Genomic DNA, 21,920 nt, shown 5'->3' with positions numbered 1-21,920 from the left:
AAATTTGCCACTCCTCAGCCCACTTCCTGAACTGAATGAGATCTCTGTATAATCTACATTACCATTCTTCATTATCAACACCTAATTTTATGTCATCTAGAAACTTGCCGATCAAGCCTTATGCATTCATATCCAAATCATTTATATCAATAATGAATAACAAGGGTCCCAATACTAAGCCCTGTGGCACAGTGCTAGTTACAGGCCTCCATTATGAGAAACAATCTTAAATCAATACCCTCTGCTTCCTACCTTCAAGCAGATTTTGAATCCACCCATCTAGTTTTCCTTGGGTTCCATGGAACCTACCCTTCCAAACAAGCCTATCACACAGAACTTTGTCAGAGGCCTTGCTAAAGTCCAAATAGACAATATCCACTGCCCTACCCTCGCCTACCTTTTTTTAAATTACTTCTTCAAAGAACTCTGAAAGATTGATCAAACACAACTTCCCAAACGCAAAGCCAAGTTGACTCCAACTGTTCAAATGTGCAATTTCAAATTTCATAATATTTGACAAAAATTATTTTTAATCTGTTATGTGATGTCTTTAATTGGATTTGAAAGATACAACTGTAAACCTTCCAGCCTAGGTTGAACTCACCATATAGCTACACTTTTATGACTGAGTTTATTGGAAAACAATTTCAAGCTCAAACTTCTTGAACCCATTTTGGTTTTCATGCAAACAAGAACACAGGAACTGTGTTCCCGCTTTGATATTATACCGTTAGATCTAAGTTTCTGTATGGTATGATTTTTTGTCAAAACTAAATGATGCCGCAGATCAGAAGATTGTGATAGATTTTAGATAAGAACAGTCAAAGAATGGAAACAGGACTATTCAGTTGGTATGTTGCAACCAGATGTAAAAAAAAGCATTCATTATTATCCATTGATTAATGTCTGCAGAGATTTCTAGACACTTGTTTCAAATCACAGTAGAACAGCTGTGCTTTTCAATTCATATTTTTAGATTAGTAGCGAGCAACACAAGGGAAATGATTCAAGTGGATATTTATTTCGCATTACACAGCTCCAGGGAGATCCTGTCAGTTCTTGTTTGATCTTTGGGCTAAAACTTTCAAGCATGCTATATGCATTAAATCTGTCCTATCACATTATAGTTCACAGGGTTCTTGTTTTGCTGCTGCATTTGTTTACTTCATATCAGAAATATCAATTTTATTTAAACTCTATTTTTGCTGATTTTTCTTTACAATTTAGTTCTACAGCAGACAACATTTTATATAATAATGTTTTAAGTGTGTACATCTCTAGGCATAGTGAATTTTTTGTAATAATTTTGATTATCAAAAAAAGTTTGGGAAGGAAACTCCACTCTTAAACTTGTGATAGGATAGTTTACTTTCCAAGGGAGCATTTAAGAAATACAAGTGACCCATTGTTTAAATTGATGAACTGGAATTGCTAACCCTATGTGAAAATTACATTTTGATGTTTTTCCCAAAATACCCAGTCAGAGTACATTTCTGAGATGTCATTCATTTTGTGATGCAAAATTAATTGCCAAAAAATGTAAGTGGGGTACTTGGTAATATGTTGCATGTTAAAGTATAGGCTAAGGAAGCTAAAGGAGGAGAAGGCACCATATCTAACATAGTCATAGAGAAGAACAGCACAGAAACAGGACCTTCAGCCCATCCAGTCAGTGCCGAGTCATTTAAACTGCCTATTCCCATTGACCTGCACCAGAATCATAGCCCTCCATATACCAATCCAGCCCTCTCTTAAACATTGAAATCAAGCTCGTATGCACCACTTGCGCTAACAGCTCGCTCCACACTCCCACTACCCTCTGAGTGAAGAGGTTTTTCCTCATGTTCCCCTTAAACTTTTCACCTTCCACCCTTAACCCATGGTCTAGATGTAGCCCCACCCAACCTCAGTGGAAAAAGCCTGCTTGTATTTACCCTAGCTATACCCCTCATATCCATCACACCACTCCCACAGAACAATGACTGAAACTGTGAGCACACACAAGGACTCAAATACTTGCACTAACGGCACTTTGTGCATTACTGGGACATTCTGGTGCTGCTGTAACTTATTTTCTGCTACTTATCTATTTAATACTGTTTTTCTATTACTGTCTTGTTTTTATCTACTGCTTTGTTTGATTACCTGAGAGGAAGCGAAACAGAGTTTCATTGTACCTATGTATGACAATAAAGATCATTCAATTCAATTCAATAATTTTGTACACCTCTTTCAAATCTCCTCTCTATCTTCTGCATTCCAAGGAATACAGTCCTAAACTGTTCAATCTTTCCATATAATTCAGATCCTCCAGAGCCAGCAACATCCTTGTAAATTTTCTCTTTCAACCTTATTTACATCTTTCCTGTAGGTAGATGACCAAAACTGCACACAATACTCCAAATTAGGCCTCACCAATGTCTTATACAACTTCAACATAACATCCCCTATACACAGTTCTCTGATTTATGAAGGCCAATGTACCAAAAGCTTTCTTTACAACCTATCTACATGTGACACCACTTTCAATGAATTATGGATCTATATTCCCAGATCATTTTGTTCTACCACGCTCCTCAGTGCCTTGCTATTCACCGTGTAAGACCTACCCCGGTAGGTCCTACACTTCGCTCTTGTCTGCATTAAATTCCATCTGTCTTTCTTCAGCCCATTTTTCCAGCTGGTCCAAATACAACTGCAAGCTCTGATAGTCCACCACACCCTCATTCTTGTTGTCGCCTACAAATTTGCTGATCCAGTTAACCTCATTATCATCCAGATCAATGATATAGATGACAAACAACAATGTACCCAGCATCAATCCCTGTGGCACTCTACTATTCACGGGCCTCAAGTCAGAGGGATAAGCCCCACCTATCACCACTCCTTAGCTTCTCCCACAAAGCCAATGTCTAATCCAATTTACTACCTCATCTTGAGTGCTGAGCGACTGAACTTTCTGGACCAACATCCCATGCGGGACTTTGTCAAATGCATCACTAAAGCCCATGTAGACAACATCCACTGCCTTGCCTTCATCAACTTTCTTGGTAACTTGCTCGAAAAAGTCAATAAGATTGGTTAGATACAACCTATATTGTCCAAAGAAAGTGACAAATTTACTTGGATAGGTCCTTGCATCAGAATTTGTACATGTAATATCTCTCTATATGTTACCTGTCTCCCTAGCACCATGCTGCAAAGCTCTTAAAATTATAGAGTTTCATTAATGCCAGTTCCAAAACTGAACTAGGGAACTTCAATGTAAAATACCCCTCTGATTCATGAATACAGGCATCAGAGGTCCAGTATCTCTTCTCACTATTAGTTTTCCTCTATGTTCTGACCTTAATAGGATACAGCTCATAAAGAGTGACACCATAAAAAGTCTGGCTGTGCTTTTTTGCCAGTCACACCTCAAGCCTGTCTCCTTGAACTTGGCCTTTGAGAACACTGCTTGAAATCCGCCTTGCAAACTTGTACAAGTGCCTGCAACTGTTTTCAAAGTCATGGTCAGGATCACTTACAGTTTCATGATCTTTGCAATCTATCTCTATGGAGAGATGCAATATAAGGTCCTGACGCATGGGCAATGTTGTAGCTTCGCTAAATGTGATTCTTCAGGTAATTTAGCAGTAAGGCAGGGTTTCCAAAAATACTTGATCACCTTACAGAAACCTTCCATGAACCCCAACTCTTGCCAGATTTTTTTTCCAAACTGTTCTTTTACAGGATATTTCTTAGCTTGAATCTGCTGTACTGTGAGAAGTTTTTTTTTCTCTCTGTGATAGATCAACGGCAGTATTGATTCAAATCAACGTGTTTAACAGTTCTGCCATAAGGCTCCAGAATTTCAGGCAGTGTGGAAGAATGAGGGTGACTTGCTCAGACTAGAGGGAGCAGTAAAATGGGTTACTAGATTTTTAGTACTACTTCTGGATGTTGGACTATTTTGTATTGTACCAGCCTAAGTTTTGAACGGTATTTGCACTGTTTTTGTAGTTACAGAGTACGCAAGAGGTTGCTCCTGCTCTTCCATTGGCAACGTCAGAATGGGGATGGCGTGGATGAGATGTGGAAGCAGGAAATGGCTGCCTTCATCATCCAGGTAGCCTGGAGGAAGTTTCTAAGTAGCAGTGTCCAGAATGTAATTTCCACGAAAAGCAGCCAGACATTCAGCTCTGGGAGCTCAGGTGTTGGGACAGCGAAGCAGCGCTCAGTATTAAAGCAAATTTATGGTAACTCATTTTCAGTATCATCATAACACGGTTCATTTATGCACGTACTAGAAAGAGGGATGAAAAATAATAGATTGAATCTAGTTAAAGTATTATCAATATTCCTATTGAATGATGAATAGCGTCCTGGACATTAAAAATGAACAGCTACAAGCTGACATATTGATCTTATGCCATGCATAAATTATTTTGTACCTGAGTAGAGTTGTTCATCATTGTAATGTAGCACAAGCTATTTATAGAATTTGTACAGAGTACAGAAGGATTAATTACTTGTTTCTGGTTAATTGACAGGGAAACCTCAGGAAGAGAAAGGGCACAATTCACAACGATTGTTCCCTCTCAGAAATAATCAAGTATCTGTCCGGAAATCCTGTAAGTACTAAAAAATTTTGGATTGCCAGCTGCATCAACAATGCTACAGCCTAATAAATATCCCACCAAGAGTGAAAATATATGTTTTGAAGTTACTGCAACCACCAATCTAAATTTTAAAAAAGCATCAAACAATACTGTTTATTCTGTACTCAGCGGATGTTCCAAATATTGCTCTTGCTAAATTGTTTTATAATGACAAGAGCATAAAAGGAAAGAGTTTGCATTATATAATGCTCCAGTATCTTTACATATAGCATAAAATGCCATAGTTGCTGAAGTAAGAAATAAAGACAATAGTGTTGGAAATACTCAATAGGCCAGGCAGCATCAATGAAGAGGAAAAGTGATTTGTTTTAGGTTGATCATAAGAACTGATGAAATATTAGCTCATTTTCTCTCTCCGCTGTGGCTGCATGTTCCCTTGAGCATTTGCACCATTTCTATTTCATTGTGTTATGTACTGCCAGAGAGTTGGAGATGAACAGCTGTGAAAAGGACCCTCTGGTCCTGCCTGTGCTGATCGTTGTACTCATCCATAGGAATCCTACTTGCTTGCTTTTGGTCCATTGCCTTCTGTGTCTTGGTAATACATTGTGCTTTCAGGTCCTCGATATACCGGACTGCTAACCAGCCATTAAGATGTCATCTCTGTTTCAGGAATTCCTCTGCTTTTCTTTGAAGAGTGCCATGGAGTTATGAACTTTATTAAATAGAGAACAGTTCAATATCTCAGTTGAACAATGGTAACATAAACAGTGTGACGGTTCTCAATGGAGCACTGAAATGTTATTCAGATCTTGGGGTGAGACTTGAACCCAGAACTATATGACTCATATGTAATACTTCAACCACTGATCTGAGGATAAAAATATACCATATGATATAAATAAAATAACTGATGAAATGTTCTATTAATGAATTTGGATCGAAGTTTGCTGCTGATGGGTGTAGTGTGGGCTGCTAACAGGTGCAGAAGCTTCTGTAGGAAGACAAACACTAAGTTGGTCTTTATTGTGAGAGTTTTTGAGAAGGGGAAACATTTTACTAAATAATATGGAGATGTCATGAGATTACATCTTGAATATTCTGCCTACACAAGAGTGCAATGAAATTTCACCAGATAGATTGATTCCTGGGATAGTAGGGTTTATTTTCTGAGGAGAGATTAAGCAGAAGAGACATCTACTCTCTTGAGGTGAGAAGTATCAGGTGATCTCACTGAAGCATTTAAAATGTTTATGGAATTTGAAAGAATAGATGTAGAGTGATATTTCCTTTGACCTTGGGTCTCCAAATCAGGAATTGGCCAATTGAGATGGAGATGAGAAGGAATGCCTTTATCCTGAAAGTGGTGAATATTTAGTTTTCACTAACCGAGAATGGAGTGCCACAGTAGCATGGCAGTTAGCATGACGTTATTACAGCTATGATGTTGGAGTTCAAGATTCAATTCACCGTCCTCTGTATGCAAGTTTGTACGTCCTTGTTCATGTGTGTGTGGGCTTACTTTGGGTGCTCCAGTATCTTTACACAGTACAAAAAAGTACTAGTTAGTAGCTTAATGGGTCATTGTAAATTGTCCCATGATTAGACTAGGGTTAAATCGGGGTTGCTGGGCGGTGCGACTCAAAGGGCCAGAAGGGCTAGTTCTGCGTTTTATCTCTAAATAAAATTAAACGATGGCTCTGAGGGCTTAGATGCTGAGTATGTTCACAATAAAGATCCATCGATTTATAGATATTAAGCGCAAGAAAGTGGCACTGAGGTAAAAGATCAACCATGATCTATTTAATGAAGGAACAGGTACTAAGGACCGCATGGCCTACTCCTGCTTTCTTTATTTTCTCATATAGGATTTAGAGCATTACCAATTTCTTCCTTGATCTTTTTTTTAATACAATAGCAAGGTAAAAGGACCTTCCAATAGACAGATTTGTACGAGTTGAAAGCAAAGTCAGATTGTTAGACCATTTGCGTCTCTTTACAGTTTTATATTCATGCAACGGCTTTGGATGCAAGGATTAATCAGGGTGGCCCCAGTAATAAGAGACCTTAGTTATGTGGAAAGGCAAAGCAGAAAAGTTCAAGAGAAAATGTAATGGTCATGTTCAAAATTTGTGAGAGTTGTAATAAATTAGACTGGAGAAACAAAATTCAGTGAGATTTAAGATAATTTACAGGACATCGGGAGTGCTGTTTTGTTCTTATTAATGAAGCTTTATTTTAAATGAATATTGTTGTATTGATATTATCTCATGACAGAGAATGTAGTGATATTTGGTAAATAAACATCTATGGATTTTCCGGTGGTCTGTAAGAAAGCAGAACCTATCTGTAAGATGGTTCCATCATCTGGAGATTAGGAAGAAACTGACGAAGATTTCTTCTTCGGTGTGGCCTTTCAAATATATGCCCCAGCCAAGATTTTTTATGAACAACCAGTTTTGTGGATTCAATAAGATTATGTTAAGGTTAACTAAGCAAGTTTCAAATTGAAATAAATTGATTATACTTGAATTTGTACTTACTTTTAAAATAACCGAGGGACAAGCTAATTTGTACAATGTTTCTTGTGAAGTTTTCCTGAAATGTGTATCCACTGATAGTACAGGAGGGATTGTTTCTTTTCGACCAATTTCTTAAATTTCTTCTCAGAGCTCCCAATATTTTTTAGTTTCATTCATAATCTAACTTGTTTGTGACTCTTTGCTACTCTCCTTATAACATTATGTAGTTATGTGTATATGTTACAGAATTAAAGAATCAGACAGCACAGAAACAGATCCTTCGGCCCAACTCATCCATGCTGACCAAGCTCTCTACCTGAGCTCGTCTCACATGCCTGTGATTGGTCCATATCCCGCTAAACCTTCCTATCCATATACATGGCCAAGTGTCTTTTAAATGCTCTGACCTTCTCATCCAAATCATTAATATAGGTGATAAACAAAAGGAGACGAACACTGATCCTTGTGCAACACAACTGGTCACAGAACTCTAATCTGAACAGCAACCCTCACCACCCTCTGCCTCCCATCACCAAACCAATTTTGTATCCAGTTGGCTAACTCACCCTGAATCCCATGTAATCAAACCTTTCTGACCACCTACCTCGTGAAACCTCATCAAAGATCTTGCTAAAGTCAATGTAAATGTCATCTATCACCATATGCTCAACAATCTTCAAGAAATTCAGCCAAGTTCGTATGACACAATTTCCGTGCACAAAGCCTTGCTGAAGTCCCTTATCAATCCCTCCTTTTCCAAATGCTGGTAGATCCTGCCCCACAAAATCACTTCCAGTAACTTTCCCAACACTGATGTAAAGCTCACCAGCCTGTAGTTCCTAGTTGTCTTTGCAGCTCTATTTAAATAAAGGATGGGACAATGGTGTTTCCTGCCTCTCATTGCATGAGGTGCTGACGGGACCTCAAACCAAGAAGTTGCCTTTAGTAGGGGAGTCTAGGGCCAGAGGGCACGACCTCAATACAAGGATATCCCTTTAGAACTCAGATGAGGAGGAATTTCTATAGCCAGAGGGTGGCAAATCTGTGGAACTTATTGCCACAAATGGATGTAGAGGCCAAGTCATTGGGGATATTCAAAGCAGAGGTTGATAGGTTCTTGATTAATAGGGCTTTCAAAGATTATAGGGAGAAAGCAGGAGAGTGGGGTTGAGATGGATAATAAATCAGCAATTTTGATTTGGGGTAATTAATTTGGGGCACAACAATTAATTTGGTTAGGGGCTAGTATGTGGGTACAGCAAGTACTTTGGATAGGGGCTAGTATGCAGGCACAGCAAGTAATTTGAGAAGACTCAAGACTCAAGTCATTCATTGAGTCTAGACTTTTTATATTATGGTTCTCGAATTAGATATTCAGAGAGCAAAACCAGCAAGGAATATTTTGTGTAATCTTCTGTGAACGAGATCTAAAAGAGAAGAAATGGGGTAACTTTATGTTGCAACAATAGGAAATCACCCATCAAACTGCCAATAAAGTTGTTGGCCAATTTGTGTTGACTGATAGCTGGTGATTCCATACGCAACTTCCAGCCATTAGCTGTTCACACTCAGCATGTCTTCGACTTCTGCATCTGAGCAATAGTGGCAGAAATCTGGGATGTGCTGGATGTCAGACACTAAGGCATTTGGGTCACTATTGCGCCTAATGGCAGAGTTGTGACATCTCAGACAGAAGGTATAAAACACCTTCATGTCTCAGCTTTACATCAGTGAGTGCTGATCCCATTCATTAGAATGGGTTCATCAGTCCTCTGGAAAAGGTGAATGCTTTATGTATCTTAAACTTAGCATCTCCATTTCAACATAGGTTATTTTGTGTTTCTTAATTACCCAAATAACATTTAAAACTTAAAATCTATTAATTTGAATAGTTTGTGAGAGTCTCATTCAGACATTTAGAACCAGTGATAACCAGTAAACCATCAAAGGAGCTTAAGGTCAAGGCTTTGTGCTACACTGCACAGAGCCTGCTCACTGCACAAAGTCCACTCACTGCACAGAGTCCGCTCACTGCTCAGGGCCCGCTCACTGCTCAGGGCCCGCTCACTGCTCAGGGCCCGCTCACTGCTCAGAGCCCGCTCACTGCACAGAGCCCGCTCACTGCACAGAGCCCGCTCACTGCACAGAGTCCGCTCACTGCACAGAGCCCGCTCACTGCTCAGGGCCCGCTCACTGCTCAGGGCCCGCTCACTGCTCAGGGCCCGCTCACTGCTCAGAGCCCGCTCACTGCACAGAGTCCGCTCACTGCACAGAGCCCGCTCACTGCTCAGGGCCCGCTCACTGCTCAGGGCCCGCTCACTGCTCAGGGCCCGCTCACTGCACAGAGCCCGCTCACTGCTCAGGGCCCGCTCACTGCACAGTGCCCGCTCACTGCACAGAGTCCGCTGACTGCACAGAGTCCGCTGACTGCACAGAGCCCGCAACTGCACAGAGCCCGCTCACTGCACAGAGTCTGCTCACTGCACAGGGCCCGCTCACTGCTCAGTGCCCGCTCACTGCTCAGGGCCCGCTCACTGCACAGAGCCCGCTGACTGCACAGTCCGCTCACTGCACAGTCTGCTCACTGCTCAGGGCCCGCTCACTGCTCAGTGCCCGCTCACTGCTCAGGGCCCGCTCACTGCACAGAGCCCGCTCACTGCACAGTCCGCTCACTGCACAGGGCCCTCTCACTGCACAGAGTCCGCTCACTGCTCAGGGCCCGCTCACTGCACAGGGCCCGCTCACTGCACAGAGCCCTCTCACTGCACAGTCCGCTCACTGCACAGAGTCCGCTCACTGCTCGGGGCCCGCACACTGCACGGGGCCCGCTCACTGCACGGGGCCCGCTCACTGCTCAGGGCCCTCTCACTGCACAGTCCGCTCACTGCACAGTGCCCGCTCACTGCACAGGGCCCTCTCACTGCTCAGGGCCCGCTCACTGCACAGGGCCCGCTCACTGCACAGGGCCCGCTCACTGCACAGAGCCCTCTCACTGCACAGTCCGCTCACTGCACAGAGTCCGCTCACTGCTCGGGGCCCGCTCACTGCACGGGGCCCGCTCACTGCACGGGGCCCGCTCACTGCTCAGGGCCCTCTCACTGCACAGTCCGCTCACTGCACAGTGCCCGCTCACTGCACAGGGCCCTCTCACTGCTCAGGGCCCGCTCACTGCACAGGGCCCGCTCACTGCACAGGGCCCGCTCACTGCACAGAGCCAGCTCACTGCACAGGGCCCTCTCACTGCTCAGGGCCCGCTCACTGCACAGGGCCCGTTCACTGCTCAGGGCCTGTTCACTGCACAGGGCCCGCTCACTGCACAGTCTGCTCACTGCACAGAGTCTGCTCTGCCTAGCCAGTTACCTACTGTGTAAAAGTGGAGGATGAGCCAAAGATACAGAATAAATATGTGTTAGTGTGGGCCACAAAGTGTTATTTTAGGCAGTGGCTGGGTCCAGATTATGCATCACTTTAAGATGAAACGATTAATTAGGTATGAATTTTTACTTTTTTTACTTAAATGTAAGATAATGTTTTAATAAAGATATGGAATATTTAAGTGAATGTCGTCTTATGGCTATTGATGGATCTAGTTTGTAATTTAGGATTTATTCGTAGGAGAAAGCAGAATTTTTTTTTAAAAAAACAAATCCCAAATTTTAAAGGATTTCTCCCTTTTTAGTGTAAAACCTGTGCAAGTGTTTTTATTGACTTTTGTTCTCATCTCTCAGCATTCAGTTCCACAAAACAGAAGAAGCAATGTACATATCAGATTTCAGTATGTCATATCTACTCATAACTGGTTTTAACATCTTTGGGGTTTCATGATTAGTGTGTAGCCTAGGGGAATTATCTTGATGCCACATCCTGGTGTTGTCCAAAAGCAGGTTTGGACTTGGGTTTGGACCTTCTGTACACAGCTGCTAGTTTTCCTTGTGCTTTGGTTTCCACCCACATCCTAAAGGCCTGTAAATTGTCAATTGTCCCTGCTGCATGGTGTTGATGGGAATATAATAACAGGCTGTCAGGAAAATGAATGTGGGGATGGGATTGATCTGTGAGCCAGCTTAGAACTGATGGACAGAAATGTCTTCCTACTACACTGTAAAGAAGCAAGAAGCCTAGATCTATATGATAAGCAAACTAATGCCAGTGAACTGTCACAGGCCAACATCTCCACGGAGGTCTCCGAAATGTAGTCTATGTCATTCACATCCCTGAAATGGTTGCTCTGACCTGAGCTCTCCAATAGCAGGAGAATCCTGGAGCTCAGGGGAAAAGATTAAAGGATGTCCTCAATGCCTCGTTTAAAAAGTTCAAAGTAAATTGATTATCAAAGTTCTTGTAACCATATACAACCCCGAGATCCATTTCTTGTGGGCATACTCAATAAATCTGTAATAGAATAATAACCATAATAGAATCAATGAAAGACCACACCAACTGGGGCATTCAAACACTGTGCAATGGCAACAAACTCTGCATATACAAAAAGAAAGAAATAATAATACTAAATAAGTAAGGAACAAATGTCGAGAACATTAGATGAAGAGTTCTTGAAAGTGAGTCCATAGGTTGTGCGAACATTTTCAGTGATGGGGTGAGTGAAGTAATCCTCTTTGGTTCAAGAGGCTGATGGTTGAGGGGTAATAACGTTGCTGAACCGGGTGGTCTGAGTCCTGAGGCTCCTGTACTTTCTTGCTGGTGGCAGCAGTGAGAAGTAGCACACTCTGGGTAGTAGGGTGCTTGATGATGGATGCTGCTTTCCTGCAACAATGTTTAGTGCAGATGTTCTCAATGGTGGGGAGAGCTTTGCCCTTGATTAAATGGGCTGTAACCACTATTTCTTGTAAGATTTTCCATTCAAAGTGTAAAATCCTTACTGAATTGTGAAAACACTGATCCATTGTCACTTCTAAGTGGAAAAAGAACATTTTGGGAAGCATTGAGAGCCAGGAATAAATGTGTTGGAAGCACATAAGCTAAGTGTAAATGGTGGAAAAGCATGCTTCCAAACTAAGAATCTGTCTGCTGTATCAAATAATTCCTACCCACCTGTGTGAGAGTCTTTAGGTCCCATGTTGGCTTTATTAGCTACCTCAGAGCCCACAAGTTGGTGCGGAAGCAAGACATCCTTAATTGATGGATTGCCTCAGTAAAAACAGTACTTTTGCAGTGAACCTTTAGAGCTTCAGTATTTTTTGATAAATTTGTAGTAGTAGTGTATATGTTCTGGTTCCTATTATTATAAGACAGATAGTACTTGTCTAATTAAATAAATATCGTTAAGAGGAAAAGCATTCAGTCCCTTGAATCAGGCTCTCCTGCTGATTCAGATCAGGACTGATCCTTTACCTCTGTATATTCTTCTTTGACTCCTGTGGCACTTACACATATATTGATTTGTCTTGAATATACTCTGCAATGAAATCTCTGCAGTCCCCTACAGTAGAGACTTACAACAATTTAACACATTCTGATTTTGGTGTCCTGACAACAACTTTTCTCTCAGTGGCAACAAAAGAGCTAGCTGATCATTGACTTCAGAAAGGTGGGTGGTGTACGTGCTCCTGTTTACATCCTATGGCGTTGAGGTTGAGAGGTTCAAGTTCCTAGGTATGACCATGAAGCTGCTTTGACCATTTTGATGTCACGGCTATTAAAGCCACTACTTCCTCAGGAGACTAAAGAAATGTAACATATTCCATCAACTCTTACCACTTGTTATCTATGCACCATAGAAAGCATTCTGTCGGATGCACAGCGGCTTGGTATGGCAATTGCTCTTCTCGAGCCTGCAAGAAGCTGTAGAGTTGTGGACAGAGCTCAGCCTCCTCCCTGTGGACTCCATCTATACATCCTGCTGCCTCAGTGATGCAGCCAGCAAAATCAAAGACCCCACCCACCCCAGACATTATCTTTTCTCCACCCTCCAATTGAGCAGATTAGACAAAAACTTAAAAGCACATTATCACCAGACCCAGGTTAGCTTCTATCGCACCATTATCAGAGTGTTGAACGGGTCTCCACTCGGCTTCACTATCTACCTCATTGTGATCTTGCCTTTATCGTTTACCTGTACTGCATTTTTTCAGTACCTTTTACACTTTGTTCTGCATTGTTATTATTTTACCTTATTCTAGCTCAATGCACTGTGTAATGGTTTGATGTCTTTAAACGGTCTGCTGGACAAACATTGTATCTTGGTACATATGACTATAATAAGCCAATGACAATACCACTGACAAAATTGACTCCATATGTATATTCATTTATAATTCAATGAATTTACTTTTCAGTCTTCTAACTCCAGAAAACATAGGTCTAGTCTGCTTAATTTCTTTTCCTATGACAAACACACCATTCCAGAAATCGGTCCAGTGAACCTCACTGTGTTCGTTATATTGCAAGTACAACCTTACTTAGTTAGAGAGATAAAACTGCTGCATAATATTTTACATATAGGCCCAGCAAGGCCTATATAATAGGAGCACTGTGACCCCTTGCTTGCACTCAGATTTTAACGTACAGCCTTCTTTTATGCTGGCAGTACCAGCACGTTAACTTCCAGTGATCTGTGTATCTGGATACCTTTAGACATGAACTCCACAGTTCAAAGCAAATATATTTCAGTTAGGCAGATGCGGCAACATTATTCTATATATTTTGTTATTTAGCTTCTCACTGTTGTTAACAACATCTGACTAGACTGAGAACAATTGTTCAATAATAATCTGTTTGACATATAAATTGGGAAATTCTGCATTACTTTTTGTTGCATATGCACCGTTTCATATACTGTAGGTCATTTTGATTTCATTCTGATTCATTTGGGCCTTAAATATTTGATTTTATTATTGAATGTTTCACTATTTATCAGTTTGCACAGTACTAGATAATATAAGGTCAAGCTAATCTGATCTGCCCCGCACCAAGCTGTCATTACCTTCAGGTGTTAATAAGGCCACTAATGAAAGACTAAAGAGAAGCTACCAATTGTATTTAATAGCACATGCCATTTATATAGCAATTAGATTTTCTCATTTCTGCTGAACGGTTTAAAAACCCCCAGGGTATCCCAGAAATCTGCTTTCAATTGTTACTGTCGCTAGGGATGAAACATTCGCTTGATGCACTGGGGCAACAAATCAGGTTAGTTGATTCATAAGTCAAATTTATGATTAATTATTACTTTGCATGTGGGTGCTGCAGGGGTGGAATGCTATCCAACTATTTGCTGTAAATGGGGAAGTGCTTTAAGTTTGTGTAACTGAAAGTGGCAAAATGTAACTTGTGTCGTATTTATTTATCACATGGGAGATGGTATCTTGACATGTTTCTTAGTAACTGAATTCACTGTGGGCGTGCTTTCTGTTAATAGTATTTGCAGGTTGGTAGATCAGTCAATGTAATTTGTTTCAAATTCCTGCCATCTAACACTTGGAATGACAAAAGTCATATCCTGGCAATCTAAGCAAAAACGGGAATTGCTCAGCAGACCAAACAGCATCTATAGAGACACAGATTCCGACTGACTTGCTGAGTACATAACAGGAGGGAATGTATACCATGCAGTCCTTCGAGCCTGCTCTACTATTCAATTAACATCATCTTCTACCTCAGCACTATTTTCTAGTCCTATTCCCTTAACACTTGTATCCCTTTCTGCCTGGAATGTATCAGTTTCTGAATTGAATGAATACAAAAACTGAGATTCCATAGTTGTCCAGGCAATTCTAAATGTTCACCAGCCTTTGCATAAAGAAATTTCTCATTTCGAAGTTGAATTTATTGTCATATCAACAAGTACTTGTACACACAGGTGCAATGAAAAATTCACTTGCAGCATTCACAAAATACATAAATTAACTATATTCACTCTTACAAGAGAACACAATTAGAACGTAAAAACAAAGTCCATTTTATCCCAAGATGGCCAGAGTGGTTATAGTATTGCTAAACTAATGATTAGGACTTTGCTGGTTGGTTCAACAATAAGATTTCAAAGCAAGTATATTATGAAAGTACCTCTATGCCCCATGTACTACCTTCAGATCATTTTCTTGCAGGCATTCACAGTTGAATAGAGAAATATAATAGAATCAATGAAAAACTACACACAAACAAAAACTGACAACCAATGTGCAAATAAAAAAAATGGAACAAAGTAAATAAACAATAGAAGATGAGGTGTAGAGTCCTTGAAAGTCTATAGGTAGTGGAATCTGTTCAGAGTTAAGTTGAGTAAAGTTATCCACACTGGATCAGGAGCCTGATGAATTAGAGTAATAATTGTTCCTGAATGTTGTGGTGTCGGGACCTAAGGTGCCTGTACTTCTTGCTAATGGTGGTAGCGAGAAGAGAGCGTGGCCTTGGATTATGGGGGTCCTTGATGATGATGGATGCTGCTATCTTGTGACATCACTCCTTGTAAATGTGCTCAATAATGAGGAGGGTTTTGCCTGTGATGGACTTGGCTGTATCCACCACTTTTTGTCAACTTCTCCATTCCTGGGCATTGATGTTTCCGTACCAGGTGTGATGCACCCAGTCAGGATGCTCTTCTCCATCAGTTTCAGATGAAATGCCAAATCTACGCAAATCTCTAAGAAGTTAGAAGCACTGTGGTACATTTTTTGTGCTGGCGCATATGTGCTAGTCTCAGGACAGAGCTTGATATGGTAATGCCAAGGAATTTAAATTACTGACCCTTTCCACCTCCGATCCCCTAATGAGGGCTGGCTCATGGACCTCTGGCTTCTCCCTCTTGTAGTCAATAATCAGTTCTTTGGTTTTGCTGACGTTGAGTGAGAGGTGGTTGTTCTGGAACCATTCAACCAGATTTTCAACCTCCTTCCGGACACTAATTCGTCACCAACTATGATTTCATCAACAATAGCGGCATTATCAGCAAATGCAAGTATGACATTGGACTTGCACTTAGCCACACAGCCATGAGTATAAAGTGATTGGAGCAGCGGGCTAAGCACATAGCGTTGTGGTGCACCTGTGTTGCTGGTGATTATGAAGGAGATGGTGTTGCCAATCCATACTGACTGAGATCTGCAAGTGAGGAAATCAAGGATTTAGTTACGTAGGAGGGATTGAGGCCTAGGTCTAGGAGATTAGTGATTAGTTTTGAGGGGACAATGGTGTTGAAAACTGAGCTGTAGTCAATGAAGAGCATTCTGACGTAAGCATCTTCATTGTCCGGATGTTCTAGAGCTGAGTGAAGAGCTAATGAAATGGCATCTGCTGTTGCTGTGTTGTGACGGGAGCCAGATTGGAGCAGATCCAAGTCACTTCTCAGACAGGAGTCGATATGCTTCATGACGAACCACTTAAAACACTTCATCATAGTGGAGATAAGTGGATGATAGTCATTGTTACCACATTCTTCTTGGGCACCAGTATGATTGAAGTTTGCTCGAAGTAGGTGGGTACCTCAGACTGCTGAAGCAAGAGGTTGAAGATGTCAGTAAACAGTCCAGGCAGTTGATTAACACAGATCTTCAGTACTCAGCCCGGTACCCCATCCCTGCCAGTTGCTTTCTGTGGGTTCACCCTTCTGAAGGATGCTCTCACATCAGCTTCAGACTTTTAAATCACCGAGTCATTCGTGAAGGTGCCTCCATGTTCTGTTGGAAAAGGCATTGGGGTCATCTGAGAGCGAAACCTTGTTGTCATTTATGTTGCTTGGTTTTGCTTTATAAGAGGTGATGAGACTCACGCCCTGCCACAGACGTTGAACATCCTTCTGTGATTTGGGATCACTCTGCAATTGCCATTTCGCATATGAGGTGGCTTTCCAGAGGCTGTACTTGGACTACTTGTACTTTCCTGAGTTACCAATCCTGCCTTAACGAGCCCTCTGCAGATTGTAGATCTATTGATTCATCCAAGGCTTCTGGTTGGCAAAGACTATGAATGATTTTGTAGGGACACACTTGTCCACGAGTGTCAATAGACAATAGACAGTAGGTGCAGGAATAGGCCATTCGGTCCTTCTAGCCAGCACTGCCATTCACTGTGATCATGGCTGATCATAGACAATCAGTACCCAGTTCCTGCCCTCTCCCCATATCCCTTGACCCCGCCATCTATAAGAGCTCTATCTAACTCTCTCTTGAAAGCATCCAGAGACTTGGTCTCCACTGCCTTCTGGGGCAGAGCATTCCATATATCCACCACTCTCTGGGTGAAAACGTTTTTCTGCATCTCTGTTCTAAATGGCCTACCCTTTATTCTTAAACTGTGGCCTCTAGTTCTGGACTCACCCATCAGTGGGAACATGCTTCCTGCCTCCAGCGTGTCCAATCCCTTAATAATCTTATATGTTTCAATCAAATCTCCTCTCATTCTTCTAAATTCTAGTGTATACAAGCCCAGTCGCTCCAATCTTTCAACATATGACAGTCCCGCCATTCCAGGAATTAACCTTGTGAACCTACGCTGCACTCCCTCAATAGCAAGAATGTCCTTCCTCAAATTTGGAGACCAAAACTGCACACAATACTCCAGATATAAAGTCTTTATGTTCTCCAGTTACAACGTCTTCTGCTGTGAAAGCACATTCTCCTTTATCAAAATCCTCCAAGATCATAAATCGCTTATTTTCTTAGTAAGAGGCTCATCAAGTCCTTATCGGCTCTGAGAGCAGTCACATCAATATGCTCCCTCATTATCTTCCTGTAACCTATGCAAGGACAGTAAGGGTGGAGAAAGCTAGAAATGGATAACGAAGGAAATAAAGGAGGGCATAAAACTAAAATCTCATGCATAAGAAGTTGCCAAGAGTAGTGGGAAACTGGAAAACTGGGAAAACTTTAAAAAACAACAAAGAGCCACTAAGCGAGTAATAAAGAAAGGGAAGCTAGATTATGAAAATGAACTAGCACAAAATATAAAAATGGATAATAAGAGTTTCTGTAATTATATGAAGTGGAAAGGGGTGGCCAGAGTGAATCCCTTGGAGGACGAGAAGGGGTCATTGATATTGGGTAATGAGGAAATGGTCAAGGCTTTCAATGACTATGTTGTGTTGGTTTTCACGGTGGAGGACACGTCTAATGTACCAAAGAGAGATGATATGGATATGATAGGAGGTGAGGACCTCGATACAATAGCCATCACTAAAGAGTTAGTGCTGAGCAAACTTGTGGGCCAAGAGATAGAGAAGTCCCCTGGTCCTGATGGAATGCATCCCAAGGTACCGAAAGAAATGGCAGAAGTTATAGTTGAGGCTTTGGTGATAATTTACCAAAATCCTCTGGGCAAGTCTCGGCAGATTGGAATAAGGGAATGTCACGCCACTGTTCAAAAGAGGATGTAGGCAAAAGGCAGGTAACAAGGCCAGTTAGTTTAACATCTGTAGTTGGGAAAATGCTTGAAGCTATAATTAAAGAAGAAATAGCGAGGCATCTGGAAAGAAATGGATCCATCAGGCAGACGCAGCATGGATTCAGCAAAGGCAGGTCCTGTTTGACAAACTTTGGGGTTCTTTGAGGATACAACAAGTGCAGTGGATAGAGGGGACAGATGGACATTATTTACTTGGATTTCCAGAAGGCGTTCAAGAAGTTGTCACATAAAAGACATCCATAAGATAAGGATGCATAGAGTTGGGGGTGATGTATTAGCATGGATAGATTTGGTTAACCAATAGAAAGCAGAGAGTTGGGATACAGGTTGTTATTCTGGTTGGCAACCAGTGCTGAGCAGTGTGCCTCAGGGGTCAGTGCTGGGCCCACAATTGTTCATGATATACATTAGCGATCTGGAAGAGGGGACCGAGTTTAGAGTATCTAAGTTTGCTGATGACATTAAATTGAGTGGAAAAGTAAATTGTGCAGAAGATACGGAGGGTCTGCAGAGAGAGATATAGATAGGTTAAGTGAGTGGGCAGGGGTCTGACATATCGAATACAATGTTGGTAAATGAGAGGTCATCCACCGGAAGGAAAAATGGAAGAGCAGATTATTATTTAAATGGTAAAAAATTGCAGCAGGCTATCAAGAAGGCAAATGGAATGTTGGTCTCCATTGCTAGAGGGATTGAATTTAGGAGCAGGGAGGTTATGTTGCAACTGTACAGGGTACTGGTGAGGCCACACCTGGAGAACTGCATACAGTTCTGGTCTCCTTACTTGAGGAAGGATATACTAGCTTTGGAAGTAGTGCAGAGGAGGTTCACCAGTTTGATTCCAAAAATGAGTGGGTTAGACTATGACTGTTACTTTCTGTAATTTATTTATTTCTATATTATCATGGAATGCATTGACAACCCCCAAGATGGCGGCGCGACGCAGTTTGCAGCGGCCACTCCAGAGTTAGCATCTGTTATTTGTTAAGCGGGGTGCCGTGCGCGATCCTAATCTAATGAAAAACGGACGTGGGAGCACGGAGGAACATCTGGAAATCTCCAGAAAGGCCTTCTTTATTGCTGCTGCTGTTGTGAAGTCCGAGTCTCTGCTGAGAAGAACAGGCCCCAGTCCACGGGGTCGCATTACCGGTGGCCATTGGCGGGGGCATAATAGTGCGCTCAGCTGAGGATGGTGCTCAGAGAGGCTGTGCCGGAGAGGATGGTTGGATGGTTGGAGGCTCGGAGGTTCGATGGACCCGGAGTCCACTGCGGTCAGGGCGCTTTCACCGTGTGTTGTGTCTGTGAGGCTGGGTCCGACAGAGCTTTCACTGTGTGCTGCGTCTGTGAGGCTGAGTCCGGCGCCATGGAAGTCCATAGTGGGGGTATTCCCTTCTGCCACCTGCGTGGGATGGCGAGTCTATCGGGACCCTGAGGACTTGTGGAAACTGTGTGGTGGTTTCTTTTGAACTTATAGTCTTTTAACATCTTTGGACTATTTTTAATGTGCCCATGGTCTGTTTTTTATCAATTATGGTATTATCTGCACTGTTGTAACTATAACTATATGTAACTATGTGGTTTTGTGTAGGTTTTGTAGGTTTAGTTTTTGGATTGTTGGGTGGTAGAGTTGGTCTCCTGACTTGGTGTGTCTGGGTAGTCTTGTTTTGTCTGGTGGATTTGGGGCTCCTTTCCGGGGAACGCGCTAAGACAGTAGCGCGATATTAATACGCAGCAGCCTCTCGGGATCCTGGATTTGGGGATTACCAAACGTTATGTGGATTTTCTGGTGTAGTCTGTTTTGTCGTGCTTTTTGTGATATCATTCTGGAGGAACGTTGGCTCATTTTTTAACTGCATTGCATTTGTGGTTTTTAAATGACAATAAACTGAAACTGAACTGTATTGCTGCCACTATGTTAACAAATTTTTACGACATACGCCAGTGATATTAAACCTGATTCTGATTCTCATTAATCTTGTGCTGTTAACAATGGTACATCAGCTAGCGGAATTACAGGGAAAGTGTTTATCATTGTCATATGATGTGGCCAATCATGGTCTTATTGGCAATTTTTCCCACAGGAGCAGTTTTTATCGCTGCCTTCTGGGCAGTGTCTTTACAAGACGGGTGACCCCAGCCGCTATCAATACTCTTCAGAGACTGTTCGCCTGGCATCAGTGGGTGCAGAACTAGGGCTTGTAAAATGCACCAGCTGCTCATATGACCATCCACCTCCTGCTCCCAGGGCTTGGGAGGGGGAGGGGCTAAGCAGATGCTACACCTGACCTGCAGGATAGTGGAGGGAAGGAGTGCCTTACACCCCTTTTGGTAGGGGCATACAGTACCTCCATCCTGCCGCGCAATGAGAAATATTAACATTAAAATAATGTCAGTGTCAACATCCTTCTTTGTTGACAAATCAATCTGGCAAAATTACTTGATTTGCAACTTGTGTTCCTTCCTGTCCAGTTATTTAGCATTCAATTACTTGCTTCAATATTTACCAAGGAAAAGGATATGGAGGACCAGGAGATCAGTGCTATGTGTATAAGTACACTAGGGTGTTTAGAGGTCAAGGTGTAAAAATTGTTTGGCCTTCTAATAAGTATTAAGGTGGATAAGTCTCCAGGGCCTGATGGGGCTTAGCCGGGTTATTGAAGGAGGCAAGAGACAGGATTGCTGGGCCTTTGACCAGTATCTTTCTGTCTTCTCTAGCCACAGGCAAGGTCTGGATGACTGGCCAGTGGCTAATGTTGTATCTCTATTTAAGAGGGGAACAAGGGAAAATCCTAGGAACTATAGACCAGCTAGTCTCATGTCAGTTGTAGGGAATTAGCTGGAGAAAATTCTTAGGGATAGGATTTATGAGCATTTGGAAACCCATGGCCTAATTGGGGAGAGACAGCATAGCTTTCTGCATGGCAGGTCGTATCTTACCAACTTGACTGAGTTTGCTTGACAAGGTGTCAAGATAGATTGATGAGGGTAGGGTAGTGGGTGTTGTCTATAAGGATTTTAGTAAGGGACAAAATCCCTCTTTGGAGGCTATTCCAGAAGATAAAGATGCTGAAATCTGTGGCGAATTGGCTGTATGGATTTAGAGCTGGCTTGTGCGTAGAAGGCAAAGGGTAGTGGTTGAAGGGACTTATTCAAACTAGAGGTCTGTAATTAGTGGAGTTCGTCAGGGATTTGTGCTGTGTTCTCTGCTCTCTGAAATATGTGTAAATGACCTGGTTGAAAATGTAGCTGGGTGGATTAGTAAATTTGAGAATGATACCAAGATTGGTGGAGTTGTGGATAGTGTAGAAGACTTGCAAATCAGTACAACAAGAAATAGGTCAGTTGCAGATATGGACAGAGAAATGGCAGATGGAGTTTATCCAGATGAATGTGAGGTGTTGAGTGAAAGGTTATTGTCATGGTACCACTCAGACAGATA

General features: G+C 42.0%; 1 protein-coding gene across 4 annotated transcripts in view; it reads left to right on the top strand.

Moving 5' to 3' along the window:
* invs (inversin) overlaps nucleotides 1-21,920 on the top strand; it is a 249,468-nt gene that overhangs the window by 211,008 nt on the left and 16,540 nt on the right. For all 4 annotated transcript variants that reach the window (XM_073054266.1, XM_073054268.1, XM_073054267.1 and 1 more), the window contains 2 exons: nucleotides 4,003-4,238; nucleotides 4,533-4,613. In XM_073054266.1, the coding sequence (XP_072910367.1) occupies nucleotides 4,003-4,238; nucleotides 4,533-4,613 (317 nt within the window). The remainder of the gene's footprint in view (nucleotides 1-4,002; nucleotides 4,239-4,532; nucleotides 4,614-21,920) is intronic.

The sequence above is a fragment of the Hemitrygon akajei genome, chromosome 8 (assembly GCF_048418815.1).
Source record: "Hemitrygon akajei chromosome 8, sHemAka1.3, whole genome shotgun sequence".
Lineage (NCBI taxonomy): Eukaryota > Metazoa > Chordata > Chondrichthyes > Myliobatiformes > Dasyatidae > Hemitrygon > Hemitrygon akajei.
The sequence above is the reverse complement of the archived record's forward strand: the minus strand, read 5'-3'. Positions and strand labels throughout refer to the sequence as shown.